This window comes from Balaenoptera musculus, chromosome 15 (assembly GCF_009873245.2).
Source record: "Balaenoptera musculus isolate JJ_BM4_2016_0621 chromosome 15, mBalMus1.pri.v3, whole genome shotgun sequence".
Taxonomy (NCBI): domain Eukaryota; kingdom Metazoa; phylum Chordata; class Mammalia; order Artiodactyla; family Balaenopteridae; genus Balaenoptera; species Balaenoptera musculus.
This window is the reverse complement of record NC_045799.1, coordinates 70,741,614-70,759,584: the sequence shown is the minus strand read 5'-3', so window position 1 is coordinate 70,759,584 and position 17,971 is coordinate 70,741,614. Positions and strand designations below refer to the sequence as shown.

General features: G+C 45.6%; 1 protein-coding gene across 2 annotated transcripts in view; it reads right to left on the bottom strand.

Moving 5' to 3' along the window:
- The window catches only part of LOC118881821 (katanin interacting protein), a 195,123-nt gene that overhangs the window by 96,336 nt on the left and 80,816 nt on the right, over positions 1-17,971 (bottom strand). For both annotated transcript variants that reach the window (XM_036827080.1, XM_036827081.1), the window contains one exon: positions 5,311-5,578. In XM_036827080.1, coding sequence (XP_036682975.1) covers positions 5,311-5,578 — 268 coding nt within the window. The remainder of the gene's footprint in view (positions 1-5,310; positions 5,579-17,971) is intronic.

The window sequence follows — 17,971 nt, the reverse complement described above, 5'->3', positions numbered from 1 at the left end:
ATTCAGTTCAGCCTCCTGAGTGCCCAGGCACTGGGGCAAGTCCTTGGCACACACTGTCTCATGTGTTTCCCCAGCCATCCTAGTGGGTGGAGGGTAGGTAGAATAATGGACCTCAAAAATGGCCACAACCTGGGCTTCCCTGGTGGCGCAGCGGTTGGGAGTCTGCCTGCTAATGCAGGGGACACGGGTTCGAGCCCTGGTCTGGGAAGATCCCACATGCCACAGAGCAGCTGGGCCCGTGAGCCACAATTACTGAGCCTGCGCGTCTGGAGCCTGTGCTCTGCAACAAGAGAGGCTGCGATGGTGAGAGGCCCACGCACCGCGATGAAGAGTGGCCCCCGCTTGCCACAACTAGAGAAAGCCCTCGCACAGAAACGAAGACCCAACACAGCCATAAATAAATAAATAAATAAATAAAAACAGAGCAGCCCTAAACTTAAAAAAAAAAAAAAAAAAAAATGGCCACATCGTAATTCCCAGAAGCTGTGCATGTGTTAGGCTACAAGGCAAAGGGGAATTAACTGTGCTCATCAGCTGACCTTAAACTAGGGAGGTTATTTTGGATTATTCCGCTGGACCCAATGTAATCACAAGGGTTCTTAAAAGTGGAAGAGGGACAGAGTTTCAGTATGGGATGATGAAAAACTTCTGGTGATAGATAGTGGTGATGGTTACACGACAATGTGAGTGTACTTCGTGACACCAAATTGTGCTCTTAAAAATGGTGAAGACCGTAAATTCTATGTTATGTATATTTTGCCACAATAAAACACATGTGCATGTGCCGCACACAGGTGGAAAAGTGCTGCAGAAGAGCAAGATCAAAGGGAGATGTCACTATAGAAGAAAAGCACAGAGAGATGCAATGTTGCCAGCTTGGAAGGCGGCCAGGAGCCAAGGTGTGTGACAGCCTCTAGAAGCTGGAAAAGACAAGGAAACACATTTTCCCCTAGAGCTTCCATAAGGAACACAGCCTTGCTGACACTGTGATTTTAGCTCAGTGAGACTCAACGTCAAACTTCTGACCCACAGAACTATAAGATAATAAGTTGGTATTGTTTTAAGCCACCAAGTTTGGGCTAATTTGTTATAGCAGCAGTAGAAAACTAATACGTACTATTGCAGGGTAAGGCTCTGAGGTTCAAGTCGTTTGTCCAACATCACGGAGCTAGGAAGTGAGGGAGTCAGGATTTGACCCGGCCTGCCTGGCTCAGAGCCCTGCCCTTCACCCCTTTACTCCCTGTCTCCTGGCTCCGTCCTCTCCTTAAGACTGCCCTCCAGCAACTCTGGTGGAGGTCTGCCTCGGCCATCAAAAGTCTATACAAGGGGGCTTCCCTGGTGGCGCAGTGGTTGAGAGACTGCCTGCCAATGCAGGGGACACGGGTTCGAGCCCTGGTCTGGGAAGATCCCACATGCCGCGGAGCAACTAGGCCCGTGAGCCACAACTACTGAGCCTGCGCGTCTGGAGCCTGTGCTCCGCAACAAGAGAGGCCGCCACAGTGAGAGGCCCGCGCACCGCGATGAAGAGTGGCCCCTGCTCGCCGCAACTGGAGAAAGCCCTCACGTAGAAACGAAGACCCAACTCAGCAAAAATAAATTAATTAATTAATTAATTAAAACAGAAACACAGAAACACTTAAAAAAAAAAAAAAAGTCTATACAAGGATATTTCTTAGGGCACCAAAGGACCCAGACGCTTGGTGCGATCCTAAAACCATCAGGTCTTCATGGAAAGTGGCCTGGGTTCACTCATTTTGTACCACCCTCCCCCCACCCTTGGCCCCGACTCACTCGGCTGCAGCCATACTGGCCCTTTCTCTGTACTTGGGTACACCAAGCTCTTTCCCTCTCCAAGCCCTTTGTGCTTGCTGATCCCTGGACCTGGAATGCTGTTGCCATGGCTGCTTTCTCTTCCTCATTCCCATCCCAGCTTAAACATCACCTCCTCTGAGAAGGCTTTTCTGACCATCCCAGCTACCAGCATCCTTCGCTGACCCCCATCGCCCAACCAGTGTCCTGTTTTACAATCTTCACAACTTTCAAGACCATCAGGGTACCATTCTCTCCTCCTCCCTGAATTCCTAACCCATGACCCAGCCCTCCCCTTTCCAATTAATAGAAAAATACCTTCTGCCTTTCTCTGTGCCGCGCATTCACTGCCCCTTGCTCACAAGGAGGACAAACGGGATGGGAGAGGGTGGGGGCAGGGAGCCATCGGGGCTCAGCCCAGGCCCTCCTTCTTCCCTCTTCTGTGGGCTGGGGGGGGGGGGGGGGGGTGCCGTCAGGTCACATGGGCCCCTTCCACCATGCTGATGCCATCAGCGGTCCAGCTCTGCCAACATCTGCGGTCAGGGGTCAGTGTACTGCAGAGGGGCAGTACTTTCAGTTGGAGAGGTAATCATTTGCTCACCTTCCATCCATGATCATTTCTCATTTGTTTCACAAATTAGAAGGGAAAGCAGAGCGGGGTGGGGTTACTTACTGGCTCCTCAAAGCCCAATTATCACTTTGTAACTTCATCTGGTTTATTTATTTAGCCTAAAGATTAAGAGCGCAGGCTCTGGGCTCAGACTGCTGCAGATTCAATTCCATTCTGCCCCTTCCTAGCTGTGTGACCTTGGGCAAGTTATTTGACCTCTCTGTGCTTCAGTTTCCCCTCTGTAAAACAAGTACAACGACAGGACTTTCCTCGGGGTTGAGATTTAATGTGCGGGTGAGGATTTAATGCGGGACTATATGTAAAGCCCTTGGAATAGCTCTTGGCTCATATTAATAACAACTCAGTAAGTGTTGGCAATTATTATTTATGTAGTTATGTGCTTATTGTCTGTTTTCCCTGCTAGGATTAAATGACGTAGAATGAGCGGGCCCATCTTGTCCCAGCACAGGGCCTGGGGCATGATGCGTGCCCAGTGCATGAATGAACTGCCCAGAACCAAGCACATCTTTTCAGGTTACTGCTGACTGTTCTTGAGTAAACACTCAGGATTATCTCAGAACTCCAATCCCATGCTGGGGTCTGGGGAGACCTTGTAACAGGCCCCTCAGCCTCCTTCTTGCTCCCCTTGGTGGGAGCCTGTCTCCTGCTGGGGCTGAGAAGCCAGCCAGGGGCTGCAGATGAAAGGGGCAGCTGAGAGCGGCGGTAGGGGGCGTTCGTGCCGCCCTCATGTACTGCAGACTGGGCACCCGCCGCCTGCAGCAGACATCACCAGGGTCAACTCGGGGCCTGCCGAGCAATCTAATTGTTAAAAAATGTAAAATGGCAAGAAAGTGAAGTTCTCTCCTTCAGCTTTATGCCCAGTATCACTCTTAAACTGCCTGGGGTTCAATTGCTCCCCTTCTGTGGCCTGGTCCTCCACACCCGGAAGAGACTGTCATACCCACTCCCACCTCCGTCCCCGCCACACCCCCGTTTCCAGGGCAGGGGCCCAGTCAACCCCCTCACAGCACTTCCCTTCCCCTTGGAGGAAACACAATCCACAGCAGTGATGCAGCCCCAGTGGGTCTCAGTCAGAAGGGTATGTTCATTGCCGTGACCACCAGACGCTTTAGCAGGTGGGCATAGTCCTTCATTTATTTTAAAGGTTTCCCGAATGGCTTGAATGTGCCAGGTGAAGGCTGCAAGCTGGGGATGCAACAGAGGGGAAGAGCTGGCCTGTGCCCTGGCAGAGCTCACAGGCCGGAGGGAGAGAAAGGCAACTGCGGGCATTGAGGCTAGTGCCATGATGACGCTACAGGAGCAAAGCAGGCACCGACCTAGCTGGCCAGGCTGGGAGTGCCAAGAAGGCTTCCTGGAGGAAGCAGCCTCTGAGCTGAGTCTCGAGGAAGAAGCAGGGAGCCAGGTTTCATGGGTCAGAGTGGAGAGGAAAGGAAATGTGGTGATCTAGGTGGAGGGAACAGCCCAGCAAGGAGGTGAGAGCATGTCGGAGGGACAAATGTTCTCTTCGCTGGAGACGTCAACTGTGGGGTGTAGATTTTCCAGAGCTGCCTATTATTATGTCCCCCCAAGACTCATAGGTTCAAGTCCTAACCCCCAGTACCTCAGAATGTGGCTGTATTTGGAGATAGGGTCACTAGAGAGGTAGTTAAGGTAAAATGAGGCCTTTAGAGTGGGCGTTAAGCCAACATGACTGGTGTCCTTATAAGAAGAGGAGATTAGGACACAGGGACACACAGAGGGAAGACCATGTGAGGACACAGGGAGAAGGTAGCCGTCTGCAAGCCAAGGAGAGAGGCCTCAGAAGACACCAAGCTTGCCAAAGCCCTGATCTTGGACTTCTAGCCTCCAGAACTGTGAAAAAAATTACATTTCTGTGGCTGTTGATGCCACCCCTGGTCTGTGTACTTTGTTACGGCAGCCTGGGCAGACGAATATACTCACTGCCTGATTTCAAACATTCCCTCATTTCTCTTTCCTTAGGTTCACTCGTGCTTCCCCATTGGTTGGTCTTGGTATTTGGTTCAGGAAATACGGCACCTCCAGCTTTGGGGAGAATGCCCTAACCGTAACCCTCCCTGCCACCCACCAATTGTTCTGTTGACTCTACCTTCTAGGGTGATTTCTGAAAAACCCTCTCCAGTGGACAATTGCTGTTGGTGCCTAGCTGCTTTCCTTCTCCTTCAGATTCACCTTAATTTTCCTTTGGAAACTACTATCTCCGTCCATGTGGTTTGGGTGGCGATAACCACACCCCCAGTCCTGTTGGTCAGACCTGGCCAATCAGAGCCACAGTGACTAGTTCAGAGATGTGACCCCACGTGGGTTCGAGAGCCAAGTCTGGGACTTTTGCTGGAGCTTTTAGGAAGAGAAATCCACTTTCTGATGGAGTTACAAAGCCAGTGTCTCAATTCTGTGTCTATATGTGGAAAGCCCACGTGAGAATGGTGCCAAGACAAAAGAAGGAAGAGAGAAGAGGGAGAAAAGGAAGAAGGGAAGGGGAGGGGAGGGGAACAGAAATGAGTCCTATTGCAGCCCTGGACTCCTTAGTTATCCAAGTCAATAAATAGTCCCTTTTGCTCAAGTCAGTTTCACTAGCCAGTTGCCGCATAGATGCTGGTAAACTTCCTACAATGCACAGGACAGCCCCCTACAACTATCTGCCAGACATTTACCATCTGGAATTTCAGGGTCATCTGTAAGCTTTTGGGAGCCTTCACCTCTTGCAATCAGCAGAGACCTGACTGATATATACCCCGGCCTGTGAGATGGTCTACCCAAAGCTGAATTCAAAGTACCACTGGAAATTTAAGTCCTATTATTAGATCCAGAGACATCAAAGGCAAAGAAATGCCGCATAAGACAGAGCTTACTTTTGGAAGCTGGGTTAAATTCCAGCACTACGAGGGTGTCTGGGCCCTGGGGAGGGCGTCCTTCTGTCCCCTGGTCCTCGGAAACATCCTTCTGCACTGAGTCCCCACTGGGAAGAAGGGAGTCATCTCTAGGACGGCCCAGCAGCACCTGGTCCTCAGACTCCGGCTCAGAGAGTACATCTTCTTCGATAGAGTCATACTCATCACTGGAACCATCCTCTTCTTTCCTTTGTAGATTGACACTAAGTTCCAGGCTTTTTCTTAGCTCCTGCCAAAAGTCAAGAAGAGAAGTGAAAACTGAAATATGTTCCTTTGAGGAAAAACTCTTTTGAAAATAGATCATTAGAATCAAAGAACTATTCCCATGAAACTAACATTTACCAAAACCATCTCAACCCATGTGTTATCCTCGCTTTGAGGATGAGAAAACAAAGGGGCAGGGACAAGTGAGAAACTCTCCTCTGGATGGAGCAGAGTTTAGTTTTATAGTATTAATTGTGGTTTCCTGTAGCTGCTTGCAAATTTTTTCATACGTCTTCTGTCTCTAAGAGACTGTAGATTTACAATCTTAAGACCAAGCATTAAGCTATTCTTACAGTGATCAGAAAATTTATCACTGAAGCCAGGATATTTTGAATTTATTTATTTATTTATTTATTTATTTTTGGCTGCATTGGGTCTTTGTTTCTGCGCGCGGGCTTTTCTCTAGTCATGGAAAGTGGAGAGAGGCGGCTACTCTTTGTTGTGGTGTGTGGGCTTCTCATTGCGGTGGCTTCTCTTGTTGCGGAGCACAGGCTCTAGGCACGCGGGCTCCAGTAGTTGTGGCTCACGGGCTCAGCAGTTGTGACTCGCGGGCTCTAGAGCACAGGCTCAGTAGTTGTGGCGCACGGGCTTAGCTGCTCCACGGCATGTGGGATCTTCCCGGACCAGGGCTCAAACTCGTGTCCCCTGCGTTGGCAGGTGGATTCTTAACCACTGCACCACCAGGGAAGTCCCCAGGATACTTTGGAAGGGGAATAAAGGCACTACTACATTTACACTGGGACGAAAGTGTACACTGGACTTTCTGGGGAAACCAGTATGTTTGGTTAGCCTAGCTATGCTATCCCTGTAGCCCTTGTAGTAACTAACATAGTTGTGAGAGCATGAGAAGCAATCAAGTTTACGGTTGACCATAAACTTAATAGTTGTGTGGTAGGCTGAGTAATGATTCCCCAAAGATGTCCAAGTCCTTATTCCTGGATCCACTGAATTAGTGAGGGCTCATGTACAAGTGAGACGCACCACATAGAAAACTTTGATCATCTTAGAGAAATCATCCTAAAAAGCCCAGTGATAGAAATATGGACATCAAAGGTGCTGCTGGTGAGGGCTCAGGAAATAAGGAACATGTTATTGGGAACTAGAGGACAGAAAATCCTGTTATGTGGCAGCAGAATCTTAGCCAAACTGTGTCCTACAGTTATACGGTAAGAGGAACTTGTAAATGATGAACTTGGATATTTAGCTCAAGAGAGTTCCAAGCAAAGTATTAAAGATACAGTCTGGTTCCTTCTTGCTGCTTAGAGTAAAATGCTAGAGGAAAGGGACAGACTGAGAGAACCGTTAAGTACAAAGAACTGGGAGTTGATGATTTGGGAAGCTCTCAGCCTACTGCAAAAGATGCTAAAAAAAAAAAAAAAAAGCATGAAAAAGCCAGGAAAGTGTGCTCTGGAGAAAAAAACGAAGGGTGTGGCTGGACAACCTTTTGCCAAAACCTCAGAAGGATCTACAGTTTAGAGCAGCGGTCCCCAACCCCTGGTCCATGGACCAGTACCGGTCCGCGGCCTGTTAGGTGAGGTGAGCAGCGGAGGTGAGCAGCAGGCCGGCGAGTGAAGCTTCATCTGCCACTCCCCATCGCTCACATGACTGCGTGAACCATCACCCCAACCCTGTCCGTGGAAAAATTGTCTTCCACGAAACCGGTCCCTGGTGCCAAAAAGGTTGGGGACCGCTGGTTTAGAGTATTCAATCACACTGAGGGCTCTTTGAAGAGATTAGACATGTGACTCATGAATCCCCTTAGACATCTCAGCAGAAGCCAGGAATAGAGATGGGATTATCCAGGAGAGATTTGTGGAGGAGCCTCTTGTCTAATGGAGTGAATCCTAGAGACATACAGAGGAGACTCACATGGTTTTTGAGACTGTTATACCAGCAGAAACACTGCCAGCTTGGACTCCGTGGGAGAGAGAAAGGACAAAATTAAAGAAAGCTGACAGGCTCCCAAAATTCTACAGGCAGGAAACAGGTTAATAAAACTACGTAGGTGCAAACACATGCTACCCTTCATGAAAGAGGAAGAATGACTCCCAGGGTGGAGCCATGGGCCCAGAGGGTGGAACCCTGAGTCACAGAGAATTATTCCTGTGCCTTGAAACCTAATGGAGTTTGCCCAGTTGGATTTCAAACTTGCTTGGGTTTGGTGACTCCTTTTTCCCTTTAATTTTCTGTCTATTGTAATGGGAATGTCTATAACTGTTATCCTGTGCCTGACCCACCACTGTATTTGGGAGCAGATAACTTGTTTTCTAGTTTTAAAAGTTCACAGAGGGAGAGAAATTTTGCCCTAAGATGAGTAATACCCATAGACTCACCCCTACCTAATTTAGATATAGATAATGAGCTTCGGGAGTTTTGAGCAGATGAGACTTAAATGATATTTTGCACTTAAGTTGCTACTGTAAGGGGTTGAGACTTTTGGGAAACTTGGGATGGGATGGAAGTATTTTGCATGTGAGGAGGACATGAATCTTTGGGGGCCCGAGAGCAGACTGCTGTGGGCCCCAAAGATGTCCATGTTCTAATCACCTTGGATGGTGAATATTAAATGGCAAAGGGACCTTGCAGATGTGATTAATGATCTTGAGATGGGGGATATTATCTTGGATACCTAGAGGGGCCTATGTGATTAATGATCTTGAGATGGGGGATATTATCTTGGATATCTAGAGGGGCCTATGTAATCACAAGGGTCCTTCTAAGAGGGAGGCAGGAAGATCAGCATCAGAAAGACAAGATATAAGGGTGGAAGCAGAGGTTAGGGAGGAGAGAAGATGCTACCCTGCTGGCCTTGAAGGAGGAAAGGGCACAAGCCAAGGAATGTAGGTGGCCTCTAGAAGTTGGAAAAGGCAAGGAAACGGATTCTCCTCTAGAGCCTCTAGAAGGAACACAGGTCTGCTGACATCTTGATTTTAGACCAATGAAACTGAATTTGGATTTCTGAGCTCTAGAACTGTAAGATAAACCACTAAGTTTGTGGTAAGTTGTCATGGCAGCAATAAGAAACTTTTTTTTGTTTTTAGACATGCTTCACAGCTTGTGGGATCTTAGTTCCCTGACCAGGGATTGAACCCAGGCCCCTGGCAGTGCAAGCACTGAGGCTTAACCATTGGACCACCAGGGAATTCCCCAGGAAACTAATATAGCTATCTATCTTTTATAGCTCTCTCCCTCCCACCCTGCCCAATATCAAGTATCAGTGATATTTATTGAGCAAATAGAACACTGCCTGGCACATAGTAGATGTTTGACAAATATGTGCTGAGTGACGAATTTATGTCAGTGACTGGGTAGAAGCTGTAAGCAGGGGTGGAGAGCACCCACCTGCCTTGGCGGTGGCATTAGTGATGTGACTCTTAGAAAGTTACTTAACTTCTCTGATCTGCATTTTGCCATCCATAAAAATGGGTTAACAAATCCCAACCTCACCGAATTGTTTTATTAAAGTAGTGGTGTGAACTGGGGATGATTTTGGACATTTGGCAATTATTTGGAGATGTATTTGGTCAGAACTGGGGGAAAGGAGTGCTAGCAGCATCTGGTAGGTGGAGGCCAGGCATGCTGCTAAACATCCTAGAATGTACAGGACAGTTCCCACAACAAAGAATTATCTGGGCAAATGTCAATAGTGGTGTGAGTGAAAAACCCTACATTAAAGTGAGCACATATTCACCAATGGCATTTCAAAAGATCATAGCAAGGTCTTCTAGTTGAGTGTATTGACATGATCCACGCAACCTTCACGGAAGCCAGACTGAAGTCATGGCTCATGTCTTCACAGTCTGACTGTGGTCAGCAGTTGGAGGGCGAACAGATTTACTGCTCCTCCGTGGGGAAACATGAGTTCCTGGGTGGCCTGCTGTTTAACAGCAACTGCAGTGACGGTAAAGCTAGTAATCCTTTACAGCGGAATAATGTTCTGTACTTTACAAAACATTTTCAACTCCCTCCCTCATTTGATCCTCACAATAACCCTGCAAGATAGATGGGTGGAGTGAAACTTGCTTTGATGATAACGTGAACTCCTGTTACAGCAGGATAAGCAGTTGGTTCCGGTTCTTGGTCCACCCCACCCATCTCAGATGGGGTCATCTTCAGTTCTCTGTTCTGCAGGGGTGGAAGCAAGGCTAGGTGAGAAAACAGTGGGCAAACCCGGTATTCTCACCCAGTCACGGTGGAAAAAAATGATTAAATGGATGCCAGCTAAACTGGGAGATTCCCAGATGGAAGACTGCTGTGACTGTCCAGGAAATCTTGGTCAGTCCCAGGGCCCAGAATCCTCCCCACTGATGTCTAAGGCCGAGTGGAGCTACCACCCACTGCCAGTTCCAGGAAATAGCTGGATGGGGCATTAGGATTCTAGAACCCACGGTCAGCTGAGCAGGTTCCTTCCAGCCTCTTCATTACCTTCACCTTGTGGTAGCCCCATATTTTAAGTGACTGAATTTCTGGAGTCCCCACAAGTCGGAGGACTGAGGCCTAGAGCCTTTAAGCTGGTCCGACCCGTCACAATGATTAAGTGGCAGAGTCGTGACGTGTGCCCTCAGCCACAGCTCCCTGCTCCTTCTAGACTCTCCAAGTGTAAAACAGACTCATTTTTGTGGTCCAACCAATGGGGAAGAAGATGCGGCAACTATTTTCATTCATTTATTCACACACGCAGGTGTGCTACAGGCGCTTCGTTGAGGGCTGAGGTCATGGTGGGGAGTAAGATGGCGAAGCCTCGGGCAATCAGTGCATAAAGAAAAAGAATCAGGGGCATTTCAGATGTGGCCAGGACTGGGAAGGAAAGAGCCTGCCTGGATGACGGAACCAAGAGTGAGTGGGCTGAGGGCAGCCCTGTTGAAAGCTGGTCAGGGAATGCTGGGTGGTAAAGAAACGCCCAGTGAATGTCTGGGGCACAAGGTGTGTCAGGAGGAACAGCAGAGGCAAAAGCCTGGAGGCAGCAATGGCTGGAGGGCAGCGGGTACCAAACACACTGGGAGGGGAGGGCGGGGAGCAGGAAGGGGGTCACAGGGGCAGTGCCTTGTAGGCCTCAGAGCAGAGTCTGGATTTTCTTTGATGTACCATGAGAGGTCACGAAGGGTGCTAAGCAGAAATACAACATTATCTGATTTCTGTTTTTAAAGATCACTATGGGGCCTCCCTGGTGGCGCAGTGGTTGAGAATCTGCCTGCCAATGCAGGGGACACGGGTTCGAGCCCTGGTCTGGGAAGATCCCACATGCCGCGGAGCAACTAGGCCCGTAAGCCACAATTACTGAGCCTGCGCGTCTGGAGCCTGTGCTCCGCAACAAGAGAGGCCGCGATGGTGAGAGGCCCACGCACCGCAATGAAGAGTGGCCCCCGCTTGCCGCAAATAGAGAAAGCCCTTGCACAGAAACAAAGACCCAACACAGCAATCAATCAATCAATCAATATTTTAAAAAAATAAAATAAAATAAAGATCACTATGGCTCTTGGATACCAAGTGGATTTTGAGAGGCGGGGCCAGGATGGAAACAGGACAGACAGCAGACAGCTGCACCTGCGGTAGCAGGTAAAGAGGAAGGTGGAAGCAGAGGTGGGGACAAGAGATGCATTTTGAGATGTATTTTGGAGGCCAAGATGACAGAAATGGCTGACTAGAAATTAATAATGTGCATACCCTTCACCCCAGCCCTTCTAGGAATTTACCCTTCATTCTTAAGTATGCAAAGATCGTTGAGGCATCATTTATAAAAGAGAATGACCTGCATGTTCATTAGTAAGAGATGGGTTAAATTACTAATAGAGCAGGCGTTGACGGAGCCCCAGGCAACCCTTACAGAGAATGAGGTAGGTCTCATGCACTTATTCAGAAAGACAACAAGATATATGCTTAAGTAAAGAGACGCATGTTGGAAAATGTACATATAGTATAAATCTGATTTTTTTTTAAATTATTATATTAGTATGTATACATATAGGCATACAAAAAGTCTGGAAACATCGAACTCTTAACAATATTCTCTCTGGGGTGGCATGATGGGGACTTTGTTTTCTGCTTTGTTTTACTTAATTTTTTATTATAAGCATGTTTTCAATTTTATAAATAGAAAAAAATCAGGTATTTACATTTATGTTTAAATCCTTACTCCTGAAAATAAATAAATTCCATATAGGAGTGGTAGCAACAGTGGTGTGGAGGACCCTGAACGGCCAGTTGTCTGATGGTCACTGATCTCTAGCCCTGGAACCAAAAGAGGGAGATGATGGAGCCGCGTCTAACTTACTGTATCTACTCAAGGGGTCCAGATTTAAAAGTAACAAGCCACCAATCTCAACAGGGAGACATTCCGGTAATATAAATAAGTCCTTCTCAGAAGGACTTCTCAGAAGAAGAAGTCCATAAGTCCTTCTCAGAAAAAACCTCCAGAGGACAAAATCCAAACAATGAAAAGTAAAATCAAAAAAAAGAACACAGACCAGGAGACCCTATGATAAAAGGTCTAATGGTGAACACCGAAGACGCTTAGCGACTAAAGAAATACAAGAGACCCTCGAACAACACGGGGACTGGGGCCCTGCCCCCCATGCAGTCGAAGATCCATGTACTCCTGTCTCTGCCTCAAAAGCAAAGGAACTGATAAATGGCTCACGCAAGGGCAGGAAGCTGAAGCAGTCTGGAGAGAAGAGGACTCACACCCTAGTTCTTTTGATTTCGCATATTGTGATCTCTAACCGAACACAAACTTTCCCCCATACTTAAAGATCTGTAAAATGAAAATACATGAACTATATTTACTGACAAAAACCCCGCGTACAAGTGGACCCATGCAGTTCAAACCCGTGTTATTTAAGGGTCAACTGTATTAGACAATTGTGCGTATCTGGGTTATGGACCAAAATGTAATGTTCTAAACCTAAGCTCTTAGCTAAGCTCACAAAAGCCAGAAGAGGGCAGGCAGTGTGGGTGCACCCTGGCCTCATTTTCCATAGCAGATTAGTCAATTCATAGCCATCTTAAATGGAAACAACAGGGTTTTAAAAAATGGCAACTCCGACCTCTTAATATTTTGTTCATAATTTATTAAACGGACGGGATGTTTTAAGAAATCTCTCTTGTGATAAAGAAATCTGAATTTCAATAATTCTGTTTCAATTTGGTTTTGCTTCTGGCAAATTAATGCAAATTTAAATGCCATAATTGTATTTACTATAAATATATATATAAAAGAAGCCTAGATTCTGCATTACTGCTATCTTGTTCACAGAGGAAAATAATACATTTGCTTACACTGGGTGAGCACACTTTAAGAACCTAGGCCCTTATAATGCCCACGTGATCTAAAACCATCTGTTCCAGGGGCAAAGGGGAGATGAACTAAGTAGCCACATTCCCTCGAGAAAGCTGTTCAAATCCTTTCCACCTGGAAAGATGAGGACCTTGGGTTGGTCGCTTTGAAAGCCAACCTGCCGATACTTCAAAGGGATACCCTGCTAGGGCATCTACCAGTTGCTTTGAAGCTGTCATCCAGAAAAAGCTCTGTGAAAACTTACTTTATAGCTTCGCTTTAAAACCCTGTTATATGCAATTTCAATGCTCAGCCCTTAAAATGTTCAGTTCAAGCCCTTTCAACAGAAAGCCTTCTTCATGAAGGCCAGGCTGCAAATACCACAGGTGGGGAGCAGATGATGGGACTGTATACAAATTGGCCTTCTTGCTAGAGAGCCAGGGAGGAGGCAAGGGAAGGAAGGATGCTGGACCAGTGACTAAAACGCAGCTGAGGTGTCATGGTCAGTGGATTAGTGCCGTACATGCCTGATCTTCCTCTTTTCTGCTGGGCTAGGAAAAGAGCAAAACCGGGTCACCATAGCACATGAAATGTCTGCAACAATAGCAACCACAACTGTAATATCAACAATGGCAGCAGCTGCCGATTACAAAGCTTTTGTTACATATGAGGCACCAGGCTATCCCCTCTACACACCTCATCTCCCTGCAGCCTCCCACCACCCCTGTGTGTAGGTATCCTTATCTTATAGGTTCAGGGCACTTAAATGGCAGCCCCAACTCATGTGGCTAGCAAGGGCAGAGCCAGGGTTTGGATGAAGGACTGTCTGACTCCAAAGTCCAGGTTTATCATTCCATGCCCACGTTTATTCCCTGCCTGGCATCAATGCATTGGAAGCCATTGGTCTCTAGAGTGAGATGAAAGTCAGGTGCTCTGTGATCACCCATTGGCTTACACGAAATTGATGACACCTGCCCGTAAGAGCTTTCGACACAAAGCTGCCATGAGGCCACTAAATGTGTTAAAGCATGTGTTCGGTGTTAGTGGATGAAGCATTAAACCTCTAACTCCACTTAGAAAAGGGAACAGCTTGGTCTAAGTTCTGGGTGTGGGTTCCAGGCCCGACTCCAGCCGTCCTGTGTCCCCAGGCAAGTCTCTGAGCCTCAAGCGCCCCCCTCTCATGTGGGAAAATGTTCCCTGACAACCTGACAAGTTTGTGGAAGGGATGCAATGAGATAATAGCTATGAATTAGTGTTTCGTAATTGCTCTAACAGAGGTCTAGTTTTTACAGAAAATTTAACATTGAGATGACAGCATATTCTTTTCTATCTCTCAGACCCTATTGACACTGCCTACAAGAGTATCAGATGTTTAGCCCATGAAGCCACACTGGATACTTTGAGTCCTCAAGAGGAAACAGCAGTCTCTGCGGTAGAGGTCATGGACAGGCAGCGAACCCCCAATGATGTCCTCATTTGATTGGCAATTTTATAAAAGTGGGATTTGCATGCACTGTTAGTTGCAATAATTCCCACCAACTCCTATTGCCTTATATGAGCCATTTTACATGTATTAAACTGCCTGACCTAGAAATGATTTTTACCCTGCAATGAGGGGTTAATTAACTAATCTGTCCTTCTTTTCATTCATTCATTTATTGTTGAATATATGTGTCCCCATAAGCAGGTCTGATTGCTAAGTGCTAGGGATAGAGTGATGAGTAAGACAGAGTCCCTGTTCTCATGGAATTTATAATCTGGCAACAAAGACAGCCATTCCATAAGAAATTACAAATATAACGAGTGTCAAGAACCCACATCTGAGGCTTACCAGTCCACACCTCAAGCCTGGTGGCATCTAGATCACAAACTTCCCAGAATAAAGTGACTTGAACTCTAACTATAGGGTCCACGCTGTGTATTTTTAAATCACATTTCCCTACATCAATTCTGATGGAACTGTGGCTAGGAAAGTATGAGTTTTATCTGAGCTTCAAGTACCTGTGCGATGTTTTTGGTTTTCTGCTACTTTCTTACTGCCCCCTTTCAACCTTGGATTTTCTTTCACTGATTTTCATTCAAAGCCAAATTTATTTATGAAGCCCCCTAGAGTTCAGTCTCAAATGTCCATTATCATGAAGAAAAAAGCCATCCTTGTCTTAAGGAGTGGAGTGATATAAGAGAAAGAGCACAGACTCAGGAAGCAGAAAGGTACCATTTCCTGGCTATGAGGCCCTGGGCAAACCCTGTGGCATCAGTGTGCTGTGGCTGCCTCACCTGAGCCTGTCCAGAGCAGGGGTGGGAGGGTGGCTGAAAGATCAAGAGAAGGAAATCGGATAGGGATGGCAGGATAGAGACCAAACAACACAGAATGCTGCTGGATCACTAGAAATTTTGAGGAATTCCTGAAAGGCAAGAAAGCAGAGATCACATCTATGAAGCAGTAAAAGCAGAGGAAACTATGGACCAAAACAAGGGCAGTAAAATTTTCCATACAAGGAATTCTGTGTGTGTGTGTGTGTGTGTGTGTGTGTGTGTGTGTAGCTGAGTCCAGAGTCAAGGTGGAGTGAGAGGAAGCCCTGGGGCATTCACTGGGGGCTGCTTTTAGGGCTGCTGGCCCCTCCCCAGCTGTATTAAGTGCACACAGGCTGATGCTTGGATGTGGGCAATGCTCCAGGAGGTCGTTTTCCCCGAAGTAGACTAGGAGTTCCCATACCTGGAAGAGGAGCTAAGGCACACAGCCTCCAGGAGCATGCTGTGCCCCAACCAACATCAAGGTCAGGTTATATTAAATAGAACAGGCAGAAGAAGTAGGATTCTCAAATACAAAGATGAGCAGACAACTGAGAATGACCAAACATTTGGGAAAACCAAAACTCTGAAGATTGGCACAAAATTTAATTAACAAAAGAACAAACACCCAATGAAAGAGAGTTAATAGAATAAGCAGAGGAAGACTTTAGAATCCTGAAAATTAATATCCCTGGAGAGATTTAAGAGGACATTTCAGCCATGAAAAAGAAACAGCTAGAGATCTCAAGTTTTAATTTTATCATTAACATTTTGAAAAAGATAAACTAAGTACAGAAAGAGCTAGAAGGTGACAAGTTAAATGTGCTAGAAATTCAAGCCAAACAATTTCACATTCGACACAGTATAAAAAGACAAAAAGGGGTTTCCCTGGTGGCGCAGTGGTTGAGAATCCGCCTGCCAATGCAGGGGACACGGGTTCGAGCCCTGGTCTGGGAAGATCCCACATGCCGCGGAGCGGCTGGGCCCGTGAGCCACAACTACTGAGCCTGCGCATCTGGAGCCTGTGCTCCGCAACAAGAGAGGCCGCGATAGTGAGAGGCCCGCGCACCACGATGAAGAGTGGCCCCCACTTGCTACAGCTAGAGAAAACCCTCACACAGAAACGAAGACCCAACACAGCCATAAAAAAATAAATAAAAATTAAAATGGAGATTTCTTTAAAAAAAAAAAAAAAAAGACAAAAAGAAAAATATGAAAGAAAAATTAAGAGACTTGAAGATCTGGGCCAACATTTGTCCAAAAGAAGATCCAGAGGATAGAACAGAAACAATGGAAAATAATAACAACAATAATAAATGAACATTTTCCAATGCTAAAGAAAGACATAAGCCTTTAGACTGAAAAGGCCCACCTAGCACTTTAAATGGGACAAAGAGAATGATACTGATATATTCATATGGATTAAACAACCTGTCAGAAAACATCTTGACTCTATATGTATACAATGACAGATTTGAAATGTATAAAGCAAAAACAGAGAAATATAAGGGAATATTGATAAGTTCACAGAAATCACCCAGATTAAACAGACAAAAATTAATTAGGGCTCTATTGCAGTGGTTTGCTAATGAGCATAAGAATTTTCTGGGAGTCCTATTAAAAATGCAGATTCTGAGCACTCCATGCCCCCTGTAAACCCAGCTCTATATCTTTGAACGGGGTATGAGAATTTACGTTTTTAATAAGAAGCCAAAGTGATTCTGATATAGGTGGTCTGGGACTATACTGGGACATACATAATTGCCTGGTTAAATAACATAATTAATAGCTTGCTTTAATAGATATACTGAGAACTTTATACCAAAAAGAGAATGATTATTCTTTTGAAATACCATAGAGCATTCATAAAAATTATCTGGTAGACCACAAAGTCTCAAAAACTTCCAAAACAACAGAAATCAAACAGACCAATCTCTAACCATAATGTAGTAAAATTAGAAATTAACACAGAAAGCTAGACAAAAACTCTCTACTTAGAACATTTGTAAAACTCTTCTAAATAAAGAGAAAAAAATCCCTAAAATCACAAACCAAAAGAAGTAAATGACAATGAAAACATTACATACATGCAAAATTTGTGAGATAAGGACAGAGCAGTATTCAGAGGAAAATTTATAGGCTTAAAATTGCTGTATTAGAAAACAAGACTGAAAATAAGGTAATTAAGCGTTTAAAGTAAGAAGCCAGGTTATGGGATGGTGGTGGGGGGAGAATCAAAGCAATAAATTAAACCAAAAAGTTTACGGAAGGAATCAAGATAAAAGCAGAAATGAACTGAAATAGAAAACAGTAAATGAATGAGTGAATGAATGACAAAATAAATAAAGTATGCATGCTCAATAGAACTGAAAGCTGGGCCTGGTTTGTCTGGGTGGTAGAGAGAGCTTTTCCTATTTTACTCAGTTTACTTCTTAATTGTTTGAATCTTTTCTAATGAGAAATCACTCATGTATTAGATGTTATATAAAACGACAAAATAATGTGAAAATACCTAAGAAATTCTAAGTAGACTATAAATGCAAGAAATAAAAAAGATTATTTATTCCGGTATTGATTCAGAGATCATTTAAAATTTTCATTAAGATTGAAAAGGATGCTTTAGGAAGTCAAATACCATCCAGTATCTTCACTTACAGGAATGCTCTATTAGGTGAAAGGATTACTACATCTCTCAGTTCTGGACCTGTATTTTATGGGTATTTAGTGCTTGTTCAGCATCATTCCACACAAATCATTCAAGCTCATCACTGAATTATTCCTGCTCAGCTGGCT